The sequence below is a fragment of the Pleurodeles waltl genome, chromosome 4_1 (genome assembly GCF_031143425.1).
Source record: "Pleurodeles waltl isolate 20211129_DDA chromosome 4_1, aPleWal1.hap1.20221129, whole genome shotgun sequence".
Classification (NCBI taxonomy): domain Eukaryota; kingdom Metazoa; phylum Chordata; class Amphibia; order Caudata; family Salamandridae; genus Pleurodeles; species Pleurodeles waltl.
The window spans coordinates 430,846,910-430,862,962 of record NC_090442.1 but is presented as its reverse complement, the minus strand read 5'-3'; the positions used below and the strand labels follow the sequence as shown (position 1 = coordinate 430,862,962).

The 16,053-nt window shown below is 40.4% G+C and overlaps 1 protein-coding gene across 1 annotated transcript in view; it reads left to right on the top strand.

Annotated features, from left to right (window-relative positions):
• Positions 1 to 16,053, top strand: part of LOC138287161 (cadherin-related family member 4-like) — a 182,049-nt gene that overhangs the window by 72,918 nt on the left and 93,078 nt on the right. Inside the window, exon 6 of the mRNA XM_069227521.1 lies at positions 11,053 to 11,183. Within this exon, the coding sequence (XP_069083622.1) occupies positions 11,053 to 11,183 (131 nt within the window). The remainder of the gene's footprint in view (positions 1 to 11,052; positions 11,184 to 16,053) is intronic.

Sequence of the window (16,053 nt, the reverse complement as noted above, 5' to 3'; positions counted from 1 at the left end):
TCCTTAGTTTTAGAAAATGGCCACACGGACACCTTTAGCACATCAATCTAGGGACCAGGAGCGAATGAAGTTTCTCTTGGTGGTTCAAGACTCACTCAGAGTGGGTCCAGGTGCAGGTTCAAGATGGTGAGAGCCTGTTATGTCCCAGTGGCTCTGAACAGGGGGCCAGCAAAACTAGCCCTTGGAGTGGGTGCAGATTAAGAGGCAGATCTCACAGGAGAGAATCATAAAGGGAAAAAGCATCAGAGGATTGTTTTGTGGTGGATGGTGTACCTTCCCGCACAAAAATAATTCTTCATGGTTCAAGGGTGCCTGTATTGTCGCAAAGCAGCCCTCAGTGTGCCAGCACAGGGAGAGAGTAGGAATGTGCCATATCTTAGTAGACATGGTGCATTCCAGCCCTCTCCAGGTGACACAGTGCAGCAGGTGTTCTTACTGTGTTACATTTTTGTAAATCTGGCCCTCATTTTTTGACTCAAAGTAATTGCCATCAAGGACAAACCTGTTGTCCTTAATTACTATTTCACAGAGGCTGGATTTTATAAAATCTCAAGGGTTACGGCATCTGCTGCAGAGAGCCATATATTCCCAGTAAATTTCAGAGGATAATAATAATAATGGTAACCTCAATCTGGCGGTTAATACACTTGCTTGAGTGATCTGTGTTTGGTCTAGTCATAGTTTTTACTCATAAAGTAGCATAGATGTTTAATGTGCCTAGTGGAAATCACACCATGTAGCATGTAGATCATAGATTAGTGTTTTATGCAAATAGGTAAGTGAGTTACTGCTTTTGTCACAGAGATCCTTTTGTCATTTTCAGTCATCAGTCTTCTAATATAGCAGAGTGAGGTATGAACCAGCATTAAGGAGCTGCATGAAAACTGCGAGTCATGGGTGTAGAGCCATATTGTTTTTGCTTAGTCTGGTATTATTCTAAGTTTGTAGGGGTTTCTTTGAGTAGTAACAAGTCTTGTTAGTAAAGACAACCCCAATCACTGCTTTAGGTTTAAAATCCTGACATTTTGTTTCTCCTGACCATGCACTCTTACCATATAGGCCTGTATTTATACTTTTATAGCGCTGCATTTGCGTCATTTTTTTATGCAAAAGCAGTGCAAACTTACAAAATACGATTGTATTTTGTAAGTTTGCGCCGCTTTTGCATCAAAAAGTGGCGCAAATGCGGTGCTAAAAAAGTACAAATATGGGCCATAATGTCTACAAGTACAGATAGCTTGTGACTCCTACATGTTACGTTCCTGTACATTGATTTACACACTTGTATGACTTATTGTCTCTCTGTGTTTGATGTAAAGCTCTCTCAGACCCTATTATAGGATGAGTAGCACCATGAAAGAATGAAATAAAAAAAGGTTAGTTAGTATGTTTTAAACATTAAGGGGCATATTTAAGATCCCCTTGCGCCACTGAAGCATCACTTTTTGTGATGCTCCGGTGGCGCTAAGCACTGCTCCATATTGACAAGGAGGTGTAGGTCCACTTTTTTGTGGCATTACACCTCCTTGCACCTATGGGTCCCTCTGATGCAGTTTTATGCATCAGAGGGAAGTGCAATGGGTGTTGCTGTGAATGTTCCACCGCAACACCCATTGTTTTTTAATGCTGCCTCAGATTTACGAGCTGTCATAAACTTGAGGCAGTGACAAAAACTAATGTCACTCCAGGGGTGGCGTTAGCATGGCAAAAAGAGGAGGAATGCTTATATTCATCCTCGTTTTCTGCTTTTTCTTTGTGTGCTGCATTCTGCGGCACACATAGAAGAAGCAAAATTACATGGACGATTGTTTATGTGCAGAAAGGTATACCTTCCTGCACATAAACAATCATTAAAAATGATGCTTTGGTACTTCTATGTGTGCTACATTTTGCAACACACATAGAAGTCCCAAATTGCCATTATTGATGGTTTATCGCCATTATAGATTGTTAATGTGCAGGAAGGGACACCTTCCTGCACATAAACAATCTGTCTCCTCAATGCAGACACCCTTGCACCATGGTGCAAGGATGCCTATGTTGGTGCTAGGCAGCTTAATTCAGCGCCAGCGCAGGGGGAAACACAGGGGTGCACCGTATTCCTCTAAAAATGGTGCACCCCTGCATTTCAAAAGTGGCGCAGCACCGCACTGCACCACTTTAGCATAAGTCTGCGCCTACTTGTGTAATTACTCATGCACACAGAAACATCTGCCAGTCTTACAGTCCAAATAAATCTCTTACAAAAGCCAGGTTGAGCAAAGTAAAAAATTGCATCCAAATTATAGTTTCTCTAAAATACTTGTGAAGTACTAAACTATGTGCTTTGTTTCCTTCCATTGCATTGGTGTCTAGACGTTAGGCTTTAGATGGCTCCCAGCCCGGCTGATATTTAAACAATAAAAGGGCATATGGGGACAGATGTACAAAGCAGTTTGCATGTCACAAACAACGAATTTTGCTGTTTGCGATGTGCAAAAAGCACTTTTGCAATGCACAAACTTTGTTTTGCCATTCGGTAACCTGGTTACCAAATCGCAAAATGGGTTTGCGAGTCGCAATTAGGAAGGGGTGTTCCCTTCCTAACTGCGAGTCGCAGTGCAATGCAGGATTGCTTTGTGACCGCGAACGTGGTCGCAAACCAATCACAGTTTGCACCCTTTTGAAATGGGTGGTAACCCATTCGCAAAAGGGAAGGGGTCCCCATGGGATCCCTTCCCCGTTGTGAATGGAACTGCAAACATTTTTTCAGAACAGGCATATATCCTATGGACCATTGCCTGCTCTGAAAAAATGAAACGAAAACGTTTCATTTTTTGTTTTTGTAATGCATCTCGTTTTCCTTTAAGGAAAACGGGCTGCATTACAAAAAAAAAACTCCTTTTTAAAAAGCAGTCACAGACATGGTGGTCTGCTGTCCGCAGCAAGCCACCAACCCTGTGAGGGCCGCCATTCGCAAGGGGGTCGCAAATTGCGACCCACCTCATGATTATTCATGAGGTGGGCCTTTGCGACCCCCTTGCGAGTCGCAGATGGTATCAGGGACACCATCCAACATTCCGAATTGCAACTCGCAAATTGCGATTCGCTCTGACTCGCAATTTGCGGGTCGCAATTAGGAATGTTCCTACATCTGGCCCTTTGTCCTTTAAATCAAGCATTTGTTTTGGACCCAGCTGCAAGAGAAAATAAGAAAGCCCCCTTGCTGTCTGCAGGTTGCTGCTCCAAACAGTGTTACAGTGTCAGAATATTACACCAGGACTGATGCTGCATATTTATATTGGTTGACTAGATCCCAGATCCAGCCCCTAAATAGCAGTTGGAACCTGGATATGATGGGATCACCCTCCTTTCCTGCACTGTCTGCTTGTGTTACTGCTACAATATAAAGTTTTGGCTTTAGACAGCAGTGTTTCTACAAGCTACAATTACTTCCTATTCCTGGGACCTTGAGCAGTATTCCCTCCCAACTTTTAGTAGAGAGTGGGATGGAGCACCGAAGAGTTGTGCAATACTTGTAAGACAATACAGAGAAGCATTGTAATGAGCACAATGTCTCCGAATCTTGAGAACTAATGGAAGCATGCATGCCACGGTGATGTGAAAAAACTTGGATTGGTTAACAGGGCAAAGATTTGCATTTTCTCCTATTACAAATTGCCTATGTGACTGGGAAATATCCATGAAAAAGACAAAACATCTGCAAATGTGAAATATGGGCTAACCTTGGGAACATGGGCTTGTCAAGGTGGGATGAAAGGAAGTCTATCTGCAAGGTTCATAACCACCCTACCTCATAAGTCTCTGGGTATTCACAAACATCAGATGGTTGACACATTCTGGGGGCTATTTGCAAGCTTAATTTTTTTTTAACATTTTGTAGCACTCCGTAGCATACTACAAATGTTATTCACAAACAAAGGGGTGGAGTTTAAACTGCCACCTCTCCTATGTTTATGGGTACACATATCGCCATCACAACTGCGGAGCCCCCACACACATAGTATACATTTTAGTAGCAAATTTGGGTGGGGCACAGAGATAGAAAATAGGGAATAGTTGCAAATAAAGGGGAGGGCCAAAGGGTATAAGGAAAGGTTAAAATAGGAGTAAGGAGGAGCTAAAGAGGCATGTCAACAGACCCACACAAGTTTACAAGAGTGAACCAACACCTATTCCCAACCTTCACTTCTATAGTTAAAGCCAAAATGGGACACAGAACAGTAGCAAAGTACTGCTACTCAGAGCTGGGGTAAGTCTAGCATCACACTTGCCAATCCATTGGAAAATGATGGAGTTATGACTTAAAACTGCACAGGCAATAATGGTAATCATAATTATTTAAAATAGTAAAAATATAAATAAATATAATTTCATGCTAATATCATTTATTAAAAAATACATATTTTTTATTTCATTATAAAATATTTTAGTGAGCTTTTGCACTTAAAAGTTTATGTACCAATATATATGTTATGAAAAACTTTTATAGTTACATTAAAAATATGTACTATTTATATAGATTGTTTTAACGTGAACTATTGATTTATATTTTTAACTATTATGAATAGTTTCATTTATTTTACTGTTATTTCAGAGAGGCTTTATTTTAAGACTTGAGGCATCAAGGTGGTGTGTAAGAAACGCCTTTGGAACCAGATAACTGTCCCATGTGTTTCAACATTATACATCCTAGTAGTCTTTGAAGAGTAGACATCATTGTTGCACATGAGGTACTGACTCCCGTCTTCCCTTCACTGACATTGAAGAGAATGGTCATGAGGGATTCTTTAGGATGTCTGAAAGACAGCACTATCTTGCTTCATAGTGGACCGCTATATGATGTAGTTTGTTCAAATTCAATTTCAAGTTTCACATGTAATGGCACTCATTTACATTTGTTTGTATAAACAGTGAAGACCAACAGGGCTTGTTAGACCTGGCATCTTTTGGCATGCTTTCCCTTGACTTTTTGCTTTCCGACCTCCTGTTTTGACTGTATGCTGAACTACATTTTTGCTGACTTTAGGCACTTTTTCACTTCTGACCAGTGCTACAGGGCATGTACTCTGTGTCTAAAACACAATAACATTGCTTCTCAATGATTTACCAGTGAGTCCCTTGTAAAGTGCACTATGAGTGCAAAGGCCTGTAAAATTGCCACTAGTGGGCTTGCAGCACTGATTGTGCCGATCACTACTATAGTACTTCAAACATGTCTCAAGCCTGCTACTGCAGAGATTGTGTGCACAGTTTAAACTGCCATTTCGACTTGGCAAGTGTAACAACTTGCCAAGCCCAAACCTTCCTTTTTATTGTATGTAAGTCAGCCATAAGCTAAACCCTAGTTATCCTCAAGGGCAGGGTGCAGTGTATTTTAAAACCTGGACATGTACTTTTAAGTTTACCATATCCGGATAGTGAGAAACTCTTACATTTGTTTTTCACTATTGCAAAGACTATCTCTCCCACAGGCTAGCATAGGGGTTGCATTAAAACATTGTCTAAATGTAATTTTCAATTGGGAAAAGATAGGAGTGTGGTGTTTGGTGTCTCTGGACTCTCAATTTAAAAATACATCTTTTGGTGAAGGCGGTTTTTAAAATGCAGGTCTCAAAATGTAGAAAGTTGGCATTTTCTTACTTTAACCATTCTGTGCCATAGCCTGTCTCTGAATACACATCTGGGTTTAGGTGACAGCTACATTTTTACATTCTCTCCAGACAGCCACAAACAGGAAGAGCTGGTTGTGACAGGAGACACAACTGTATTCATCTGTAGACTGATAAGCGTCCTGGGCAGGGAGAGGAAGAGGCTGTTCACACTTACATATGAATAGGCTGTGTCTAGTCCTCACACAAAGGGCTGATTACCCCCTACTGGTAGTTTAGAGCCAGAGATTGGTTGAAAGGGAACCTTGTGCACTTCAGAGATTTCTTTTGAAGTTATCCCTATATCACAGGCCTTTTTGTTATAAGTACTGGGTCTCTGACACCATATACTCAACAAACTTTTGGACTGCGGACATTCTACCAGGAAGCACCACTGTGATGCCAGGAGGGACTGTCACTTTGCTGTTTGCTCTGCTGTGTTGGCCTGCAGTCTGCCTCGTCTTTCCTGGGAGCAAGAAGACTGGATCTACCTCTCTACATCCTGCAATCTTAAGTTTCTCCAAGGCCTCCTGTTGTTTCTGAAGTCTCACGAACATCAAAGACTTCACCTGCATCTTGCTACTAGGACCTGGGCTCCTCTGCTATGAGTCCTGCTCTGCAAAGTGTTGTCAAATCCAGTCCTGGGACCCCAGAAGTAACTGTGGTGCTGCAATACAAGAATTGATGCGAACAACACTGGTGCGTCATTCAGAACTGATGCATCCTGCTGCAGATAAGCCTCTTTGCTGCTGCCTGCTCCAAAGTCACAGACACCACTCGCCGACTGCATGATACAACGACCCTGACTTGCAATCCAGCTCCGGCTTGGCTAATGCAGCACCAAGACATCAGAACCAGTACTCATTGCTTCTGGACATCAAAGCATCAATGACGTTGCCCTATCAGGAAACAACACATTGCCTGCAAGTGCGACACATGCCTTCCTCTGAATCAACACATCGTCACCAAGCATCAACGCAACAAAGGTACTGTCAATGGGTCTACATGATTCCTGTACTTGACCTAGGCTTCATCGCAGTCAAACTGCACCTTTGGATTTGCCCCGGTCCAGCATGACCAGATAGCGCCGGTTGGAGCTATTGTCTTCTAAGCACTACATTTTGATTTAACCTTTCAAAATTCATAACTTGACTTGTGTATGTTGGATGTTTGTCATTTTGGTCTTGTCTTACTGTGATAAATATGGACTATTTGTCTAAACTGGTGTTGAGTCCTTTTGTGGTGTTTTCACTGTGTTACTCTGTGTGTACACAAATACTTTACTTTGCCTTTTTATTTCAGCCTGACTCCTCTGCGCCAAGCTACCAGAGGGTGAGCACAAGTAAACTTTTAGTCTGTATCTTGACCTGACTATGATTGTTGACCCTTCTGCCAAAAGGGACCCAATTTCTAACAGGGCCCTACAGTAAATGACAAGGAGAATTGTAGAAAGTTTAAATTATTTTATTATCAAATTCTATTAATTCAGGTTGGTAATTCATACAACATTCAAATTGTATCATGATTATTCAGCTTTAAATAGTCCAGAAGTCAGCATTTCAACATAAGGTAAAATAGAACACTAACATGAATTACAAACAAGATAGTGTATATGCAACACGTGTGGAAACCACTACTCTAAATTAAGAAGGATAAGTGAAGAAAAGACATTTGGTTAGGTAAATAAGATAAGGTGTATGTTTAAGAAAAGCAAATAAATGTCTCTCAGTTTGAAGTCAGAAGGCTTCTTCTCTAGTCTAAGGAACATGCACTATTATAATTGAACAAAGCACTATTTGCAACACTTCAGCTTGTTCTCTCTCTCAGGAGCAATCGTCTTTCTCAGGACTATGAGATCAAGTAACTACCCCTCTTTCTAAGGGCAAACCAATGATCCAAGCATGGCTATGTTATTTAGTTGTTACACTAGACATACTGTTGGGTACAATCAGCTCTTCCCACGAGTCACTCTCCCATCCTGGCATCAGCTTCTGAAAAATACAAAAAACTATTCACTAGCTAGCAAAAGATATAAGCAAAAAAAAACATAACATGCAAAACAACTGAAATCAAATGTGCAGGCCTCTCAGCCTTTAAAGTCAGAAATACAACATTCAGTATGGCAATAGAAATGGGGCTAACTTTATATTATACAGCATATTAACTCAGGGGCTGCTCTTAGGCCCTCACTACGACCTTGGTGGGTGGCTGAAGCTGCCCGCCAAGATCTGACCGCCAGGCGGCCACCAATGCAGCCGCACTCCCAGTGGGGATCTCGGCCGCAACACAGGAGCGGCCGGCGGTGTTGCGGCCATGCGACGGGTGCAGTTGCACCCGTCGGGCTTTTCACTGTCTACACAGCAGACATTGAAAAGCTGCATGGGGCGTGGCAGGGGGCCCGCAACTCCCCGTACCGCCAGCCTTTTCCTGGCGGTTCAAACATCCAGGAAAAGGCTGGCGGTAGGGGGACTCGTAATCCCCTGGGCAGCGCTGCCCTGGGGGATTGAAACCGCCGGGACCAATGTAGCCGGGAACTGCCGGTCCCGGCGGTGCGACCGCAGCGCTTTCGCCGCGGTCGTAATACTAGGGATTTCACCACCAGCCTGCTGGTGGTGAAATCCGCCACAACAAGACAGCCAGGGTTGTAATGAGGGCCTTAATGGTTAAATGTGGTCACCTCCTAAAAATTATATTAATATGCAAACTTTATTTAACAATGTAAAGTACATTTTTCTTATTAATTCTTTAAAATTATGCAATTGTAAAATTCCTCTTTCAATCTCTACATAGCAAAAAATCTCTATAGTATGAGTCTATGGCATCTTAATCATTTCACAAGCTTAATTGCAATGTCAGTCCTGATAAATGTCTTTTAGCTCGTTTACCAAAGCTCCCCTTGATAGAGGAGCTGTACATCTAAACAGTAAACAAGCAATGTGTGCAAAGGAGACACTCTACACATATTATGACCTCACACTTAAAGGTCCTCCATGAAGTCATATGTGAGACTGTTGCAGGGGTACCACCCTGGCCTCCACTCTTTTTAAAATCTATGTTGAACCACAGGTGAATAAATTGGGTGGTTCCTGTATATCTATCCACCAATACATGACCTGTTGAGTCCATGCCCTACACTCCAGTCAATAGAAATAAATGTTTCTCATTAGGAACTCATTGACCCAGATTTATGGTGGCCTAGCACCATTCGAACACCACATTAGCGTCACTTTTTTATGCTAATATGCCGTTGGAAGGGTCAGAAAGGTACACCATATTTACAAAGTGGCGCAATGCTTGCATTGCGCCACTTTGTAACCCATTGCACCACATTATGCCTGCATCAGGCATAATGTATGCAAAGAGGGTGTTCCAGCGCTAGGGGGGCAGTATAACTAGCACAAAAGGAATCTATTAATGCCTGCTAAGTGTAGGCGTTAAAAAGAGGCTGCCATTGTGTTCAATTGGGCTCTGGGTGCTTTGCAGTATTAACGTCAACTTTTTTTACGCTAGTCCTGCAAAGCACCAGACTAGCATCAAAAATGATGATGCTAGTCCCCCTGACTATGGCCATGGTGCGCCCTATTTTAAATACAGCGCACACATGGTGGTGGGGCACTAAGGGGCTCAAAACAAGTGGCGCTGCACTAGCTGCACCACCACTTTTTGTAAATCTGGGCCATTGACTCATGAGCTTCCCTGGCTCTCCTTTGATAGCTCGAGAGAAACGACAAGGCAAACCACAGAGAAAATGTGTGAAGTGCTATGGGTACAAGAAGCAATGAAATAACCATAAGGTAAAGGAATGAAGGACTTAAATATCCAGGCTAAGTTTAGCTCAATATACACATCTGTATTAAACACCATGTTTAAACAAGCATTACCAATGTCAATTTGTCTGGCTTTAAAAGAAAGTTTTATGATAATGTGAAGCATTCCAAGTAAATAGCATGGTAATTAATATGTATTTTTTGTGGAAGCAAAGAACTGCAATATAGTTTGGTGTAGGTCTTTAGCAGCACAGTAATAACGAAGATGATGGTCTGTAATGTGGCCATGAGTAAGTAGCAGTGGCGGGGAGTAATTCAACCTTTCAGCAATGTCTTCTAATATCGTGCTACAGAGCTCTTGAGCTTCATCCAACCCACCTAATCACAACCATGATAGCCAGTTCTCTGTCATATGGAGCCGAGAACCATGTCTAAACAATACCTATGGATATCTTGTTGAGCAGAAGAGTTGTTGGATTGGAGATCTCCCTCATGAAAAGAACCAGGGCACAGTTTTATTAATATTTTCAGTCATGGTTGTGTAAATTTTGTAGCACAGCCCGACATAAAATCACGTTAGCGATGTACTATGTTACCCAAAGCTACTTTACGTGGTTTAGTAAAGCATTTGAGCGCTCTATTACTTTACCTTCAGGGAGGCATTCCATGGTTGGAGCATGTGCGTTTGCATTCATCCACCCATGGATTTTGGCCCATTCCCACATTTACTAAAGCTGGTAAACCTGGAGATGCTTCCAAGTGCAAAACCTCCCTGAACTAGGCATTTCGAGGAGAAATATCTGTATTTCTCCTGGCTACTTTCTCTTTCCATGCCTGCTGCATAGAAAGAAGAAAATGCTGTTATACTGTTAAAGATTGTTTCTGTGGGGGAAACTGCTCCTTCCTAATCAAAGACAAGCCGGCGTATAACAAAGAAACCCTTTAACCATGGTACAAAAGTGCTTGCATTGACGCTAGGCAGCACACAATGCACTAGCGCTTGAAGACAACAGAAATGCACCATATTTTAGTTGATATGGCATTTCTGCTCTTCTCCTTTCACCACACGGAGCACAGCAACTTTGCATGCTACCCTTCATTGCATGAACAATTTGTAAATATGACCCCTAGTGTGAATTGCCCTGTTCACATACAAGCAGCGGTCCCATATCCCTCCCTCCCTCCTAACTGGATCCTAAATGTTAGTTATTTATATTGAGATTTTTCATACTTTTATGGTGTCAATCAACTCAATTGTCAGTCAGAACTAGAGAGCGTTACATCAAATATTTTACTAATGCAATAATAAATACATACACTAGTTTCATGTTGCGCAGCACAGTTTGTTAGAATTACTTTGTAGCAGAAATCAGTATTTTATATTGATGATGCCTACCCTACCATTATGCAGTCAAACATATATATATATAATATATATATATATATATATATATATATATATATATAATCAATGCAATTTGACACTCTATGGATTTTAGTAGAAAAGGTTTCTTGCTCTGCATATTTTGGCCTACAGATGATAATAATTCAATTATTTTCAATGCTTCTTTGTGATGCTTTGCCTTTGAAACCAGCTCTATATACTTATTTAAAACAGTTTCTTATGTTAACAGGTGACTACATCAGTACTGGTTAAATTTGCATATGTTTGGAATCCTGATAACTGGTTTCCTGCAATATTAGCAATTACAGGAGTTCTTCTATTGTTATGCCTCTATGCGCTGGCATGGGGCCTCCTAAAAGAGTAAGTTCTACTTTCAGTTATATAAATGTATTCCAAAATAAAATGTTAAATGAAAACGTGTTATTATGGTTGATCAAAATGTTCATGTGCAATGCTGTATGCATTTTTGGATATCTTGAACTACTTTTTGTACTTGACACTCGTTCTTTAAAATTCTGTTTTATTGAGAGAACTGAAAAAAGAACGGAAACATTCAAATAAGCAAGTAAATTACAGCATTTCTGTTTCTATTTATTTTTGTAAAGAGCACACAAATGACCAGAAGTACTCAAGGCACTGTCGGAAAAGAGCTGACTATTAATCCAATTTTCAAAACTGTGTTAAATGACACAGAGACAAAATGATACTATGTAATTTGGCCTGAAACCGAGGAACATATTCTGTGTCCCACACGCTGATTAAATTCGAGGAGTGAAAATCAGTTATACAAGACAGACCAGTGCAATTACTATCATTTCTATCGTCTCCGTGATCTTGCATTTTTTCAGTTTTCCATTCAAGGTAACGATCATAAAAGTGTATCTTTCTTCCAAAGTGGAAATCTTTGCTAGCTACCTTGGGCATCTAGAAAAGGCTATGCATAAACTGCATATTATCCAGAATGTGGCGGCCAAAATCGCATTAGGCCATAATCATTTGGCTCATATTTTGGCTCATATTTAGCCTGCTTTAAACTCGCTGCTCAGTAATGAAAGCGTGAAATTTTACGCTATATGCCTTATAAGGAAAGTACGCATTCGAATATATGCTTCCCTAAAACTAATTGATTTAATAGAGACTAACCTTATCATGAATTAAAACCCTCCAATTAATGTTTACGTCTTGCCTACAGCCAGCCTTAGAGTTCTGGCTTTAGCTGATATCATCACCCTTCACTCAAAAGATACACATTCATAAATACATACACATACAGGAAGGAACTTTTGGACATCCCTTTTCAGTCGTTCGCTACAGTGGTTAACTGGCTTCAGGCATGGGCTAACAGGGTTGTCTATGAGCCCCGATGTCAGCCGACAGCTTTTCGCCGTTATGAACACTCTGAAAAAGTAGTCCGTACACTGATGTTGCCATTAATTATTTTTGTGTTTATTTTTTTTAAACTACAAGTGCTCTACTCCTGTGATCGCTCTGTGAGATTACATCTTATCGCTCTTGTTCAGTTTTGGTTCCCTTATGCGTCCAACCCATTTTTATAAAAAAAAAGTTTAATTTATTTTATTACATTTTTGGAGCCCCAGCAGCTGGTATATGCTACTGAGCAGCTGCTTTCTTTATTAGCAGTCCTATCCACTTATTTTCCTTTACTGTTATGAAATAGCTATTACCCATGTACAAATTGCAAGTGGAAAAAAGGGTCCTATGGAGGTCGTTTCTTTACATTCAGCAATATCTGAGTGTCAGCTGCAACCCAAAAAAAGTCAACATTACTTGAAAAGGTATGCCAGTGTCATTGTTGAATCCTTGCCCAAACAAAAGGTAACAGGAGTGCAGGATGTGTTTTCTTTTTTATCCATCCCACACTCCTGATACTGCTCTTTTGGGAGAGGACTCAAAAATTACAGACTAACAAGAAACACTTAATTAATAAATTTGTGAAGAGAGAGCAAAAACAAGCCAGTTTTTAAAAGAAAAGGATCAAAGAAATAAGATGTTTTACTTTGATAATGCAGACTCATATCATACGCCTTTTTAAATTCATGCCTTGAGAAAGAGGCTTTGCCTCAAAACATGTGCTGGTTGTCCTTTATAGAATTTACGCCCATATTTATACTTTTTTAGCACCACATTTGGATAATTTTTTCTGCAAAAGCCGAGCGAACTTGCAAAATACAACTGTATTTTGCAAGTTTGCACCGCTTTTGCGTCAAAATGTTGCACAAATGCGCCGCTAAAAAAGTATAAATATGGACCTTAGTATACATGAAACATTGAGATTTGTAAGAATTTTCGCAATTAAAAATTTTGTTGAACATCAGAAGAGATTATTGTGGGACTGATGATTTGTTTGGTTTAATTGCATTGTGTAAAACCTCATGCAAGATAACATGAAAATCGAAATCCTTGCCAGACTTCTAGTAACAAAAAATGTCTGCAAAGTGTAACATGATGGAATAACAATCGACATTGACAACTTAAAATTAACATATGCATTTCATAATAAATAAAGGAGGCTTGTATCTTGGTATGACCTTTTGTAGTAAGCAGATAACACCTAGGAATCTGTCATATTGTTTCCCAATGAACCAATAAGGCATTTAGCCCTTACCATTTGCTTTATATTATAACCAACAAAGACCTACTGACAAGTGCATAAACTGGTAACTAATCATGCATACAGATAACACAGATAAAATCTTCTAAATCCATGGTTGACCAACACCAAACCCTTGCCTATGATGATAATCTATGAGATTTCATGTGACCAATTACCTATATACACCTGTAACTCCATGCAAAAACAATCCACTGTTAAACATTTGCTTTTCACAAGAAAGAAGATAGGCCTTCTTCTGTTGTCCTGACTTTTCATAATTAATTGATCATACTTTTTGCACTGGACATACCTTTTCTCAGTGGACCAACCAGGCCTATAACCTTTATCGTTGACTTGTGACCATGACCAACTCAGGCCTACTATATGGAGTGTAATTTCTTCCACAAGGCAACCATCAGGCATACAGTCATAAAAGTGCATACCATATTACAGATGGCAACATAAAACAATATATCGGCTAAAAGGGCCTAACAAGGAGTATCACAGAGCAAATGTTGTTTTGCCACAGTTTGTCAGAGGCGATAACCAACACCAAACACCTTACCTACTATAGTAATCTGTGATATCCCATGTAGCAAAATACCTCTTTGCAGGCTTTTAATGATATTGTCTTGTCTGCTATATGAAGAGGGCATTGATGTCAACTACACTCCAAATTGGTAGTTGTCCTGCATCTTTCCAACTCTAAACAAGGTCATAAGTCCCAAATTAGTTCATAACTGGAAATAGTATTGGCTGACAATGAGTTCCTGACTGCATATGAAGTATACATAATTGAAATGTACTTCAAAGTAATCATATATTCCACTGTAGGGAGTATTTAAACCAAACTCAATTATTCAAGCTACTTTTAAATTCAACTTTTAAAATACTCAGGTTTCCAATGTCTTTCAAAAAATGAGGCTAAATTATGCTCCATGGCCCCTTCCTTTCCATACAATGGCTTTCAGCCCTCTATTGGTCACACACCTCAAATGAATTAGTCTTATTTTTATTGAGGAGTAAGTGTACAAAGGGATCACATACAGCAAGCATGCTTAGCATATTTGTGCTGTTTAAAAGTGAACAAATTCAACTGGAGCAGCAAGAAGAGGAAATGCTTAGTTGTTCTGGAAGGCCTATTTAAACCTACACTCCGCTCACGTAAAATATAACTCTGCTGGAGTTCGTTGTGAGTACTAAGTGCTGATGGTAGAATCATGAGCTTAAGAGGCCCCAGTAAAATGAACTTTTATTGATGAATTTAATTAACACCAGCAGAACCACTGTTAAGATCATGGGTCATATTCATGAACCAGTTGCAAATATGTACCTTAGATTTAGATTTAAGTACAGGTGCAGATTTGCTACATTTTGGGATTCACAAACCTTCTGAGCAGTCAGCCTGGAAAGGTACACCAGAAACAGGTTAACAGTCATACTAGCATGAATTCCATGTCTGTGACATTCCCACCTACAAGTTTCTTATTAGCAGAAATACATCATGGAGAAATTAAGGTCCTTGTGAAAATGCACACTTTTGTTCTCTATAAAGAGAACATGTTTTCCCTGGGCGAACGGCCTTCTCCTACACCTCAAATGTGGGCCTGAAAGGGTACTACAATAAACATTTGATGAACAAGCCTCATACCATTTCCAGGATGGAAATGGAGGTTGAAATGAGTTTGGGACTATCCAAAATGTTGTGCACATTCTCAAACCTTGAACAGAAATCATGCCCTAGACGACCTACTCAAGGCACCTGAGTGAGACTTACAAGTGCATATATCTCTGCACATATCGTGGAGATGCCCACACACGTAAAGTGTTTTACACCTTTCAGGAATCCAGCAGGCATTAACAACTTAAACATATGTTTATTGTCAAATTGTGAGTAGACCCCACATATATAAATAGAGCCCATTGACCAGTGACCAAGATGCACATAATTTCTACAAAGATGGGGCACTAATCTTGGAAACAAAGTAGCAATTTGTGCAGACACATCATAAAGTGTTAAATACACAGAAATTGGTGCACAACCATTTTCGTGTTTTTTTAGCTATGCTAAACAATACCATCAATTATCTTTTTCCAAAGAGAATCTAAGTTGATGGTACATGATGCTGCTGTTCCTATCACTACCCCATATCTGTTCTGCAACATAAAATGCACCACTGAAATGTGGTTCAATCTCCAGGTATAAGCTTAAACACTTGTGTGCTGAGGATGTCTTGGAGCTGTCCTCAGTCACAGTGCTTGTGTGCCAAGTCTGGCTCTGAGCTGTCTTCGCACATGAGGCAGGAAATCCTTCTGCTGTTTACAGGAGAGGGATTTCCTTTTTTAGCCTTGGAAGCAGGAGAAGTGTTTCCCCATCAAACCTGAGGCATTTATTTTCTCAATGTAATGACTATTGGAGCGCATGGCATGCTAATGTCATTACATCGAAAGTGAAATGAGCTGATGAGGTGATGAGGTGCTCGGTGGCATATTGAAGCCCCCAAGCACCAAAGCGCCTGGGAGAGGTATCTTTGGAAAGGAGAGAATCTCCCCTTTCAATTGGTACCTTTCCAAGTGGATCTCTGCTTGGGGATCACGGAAGAAGGGTGATCCCCA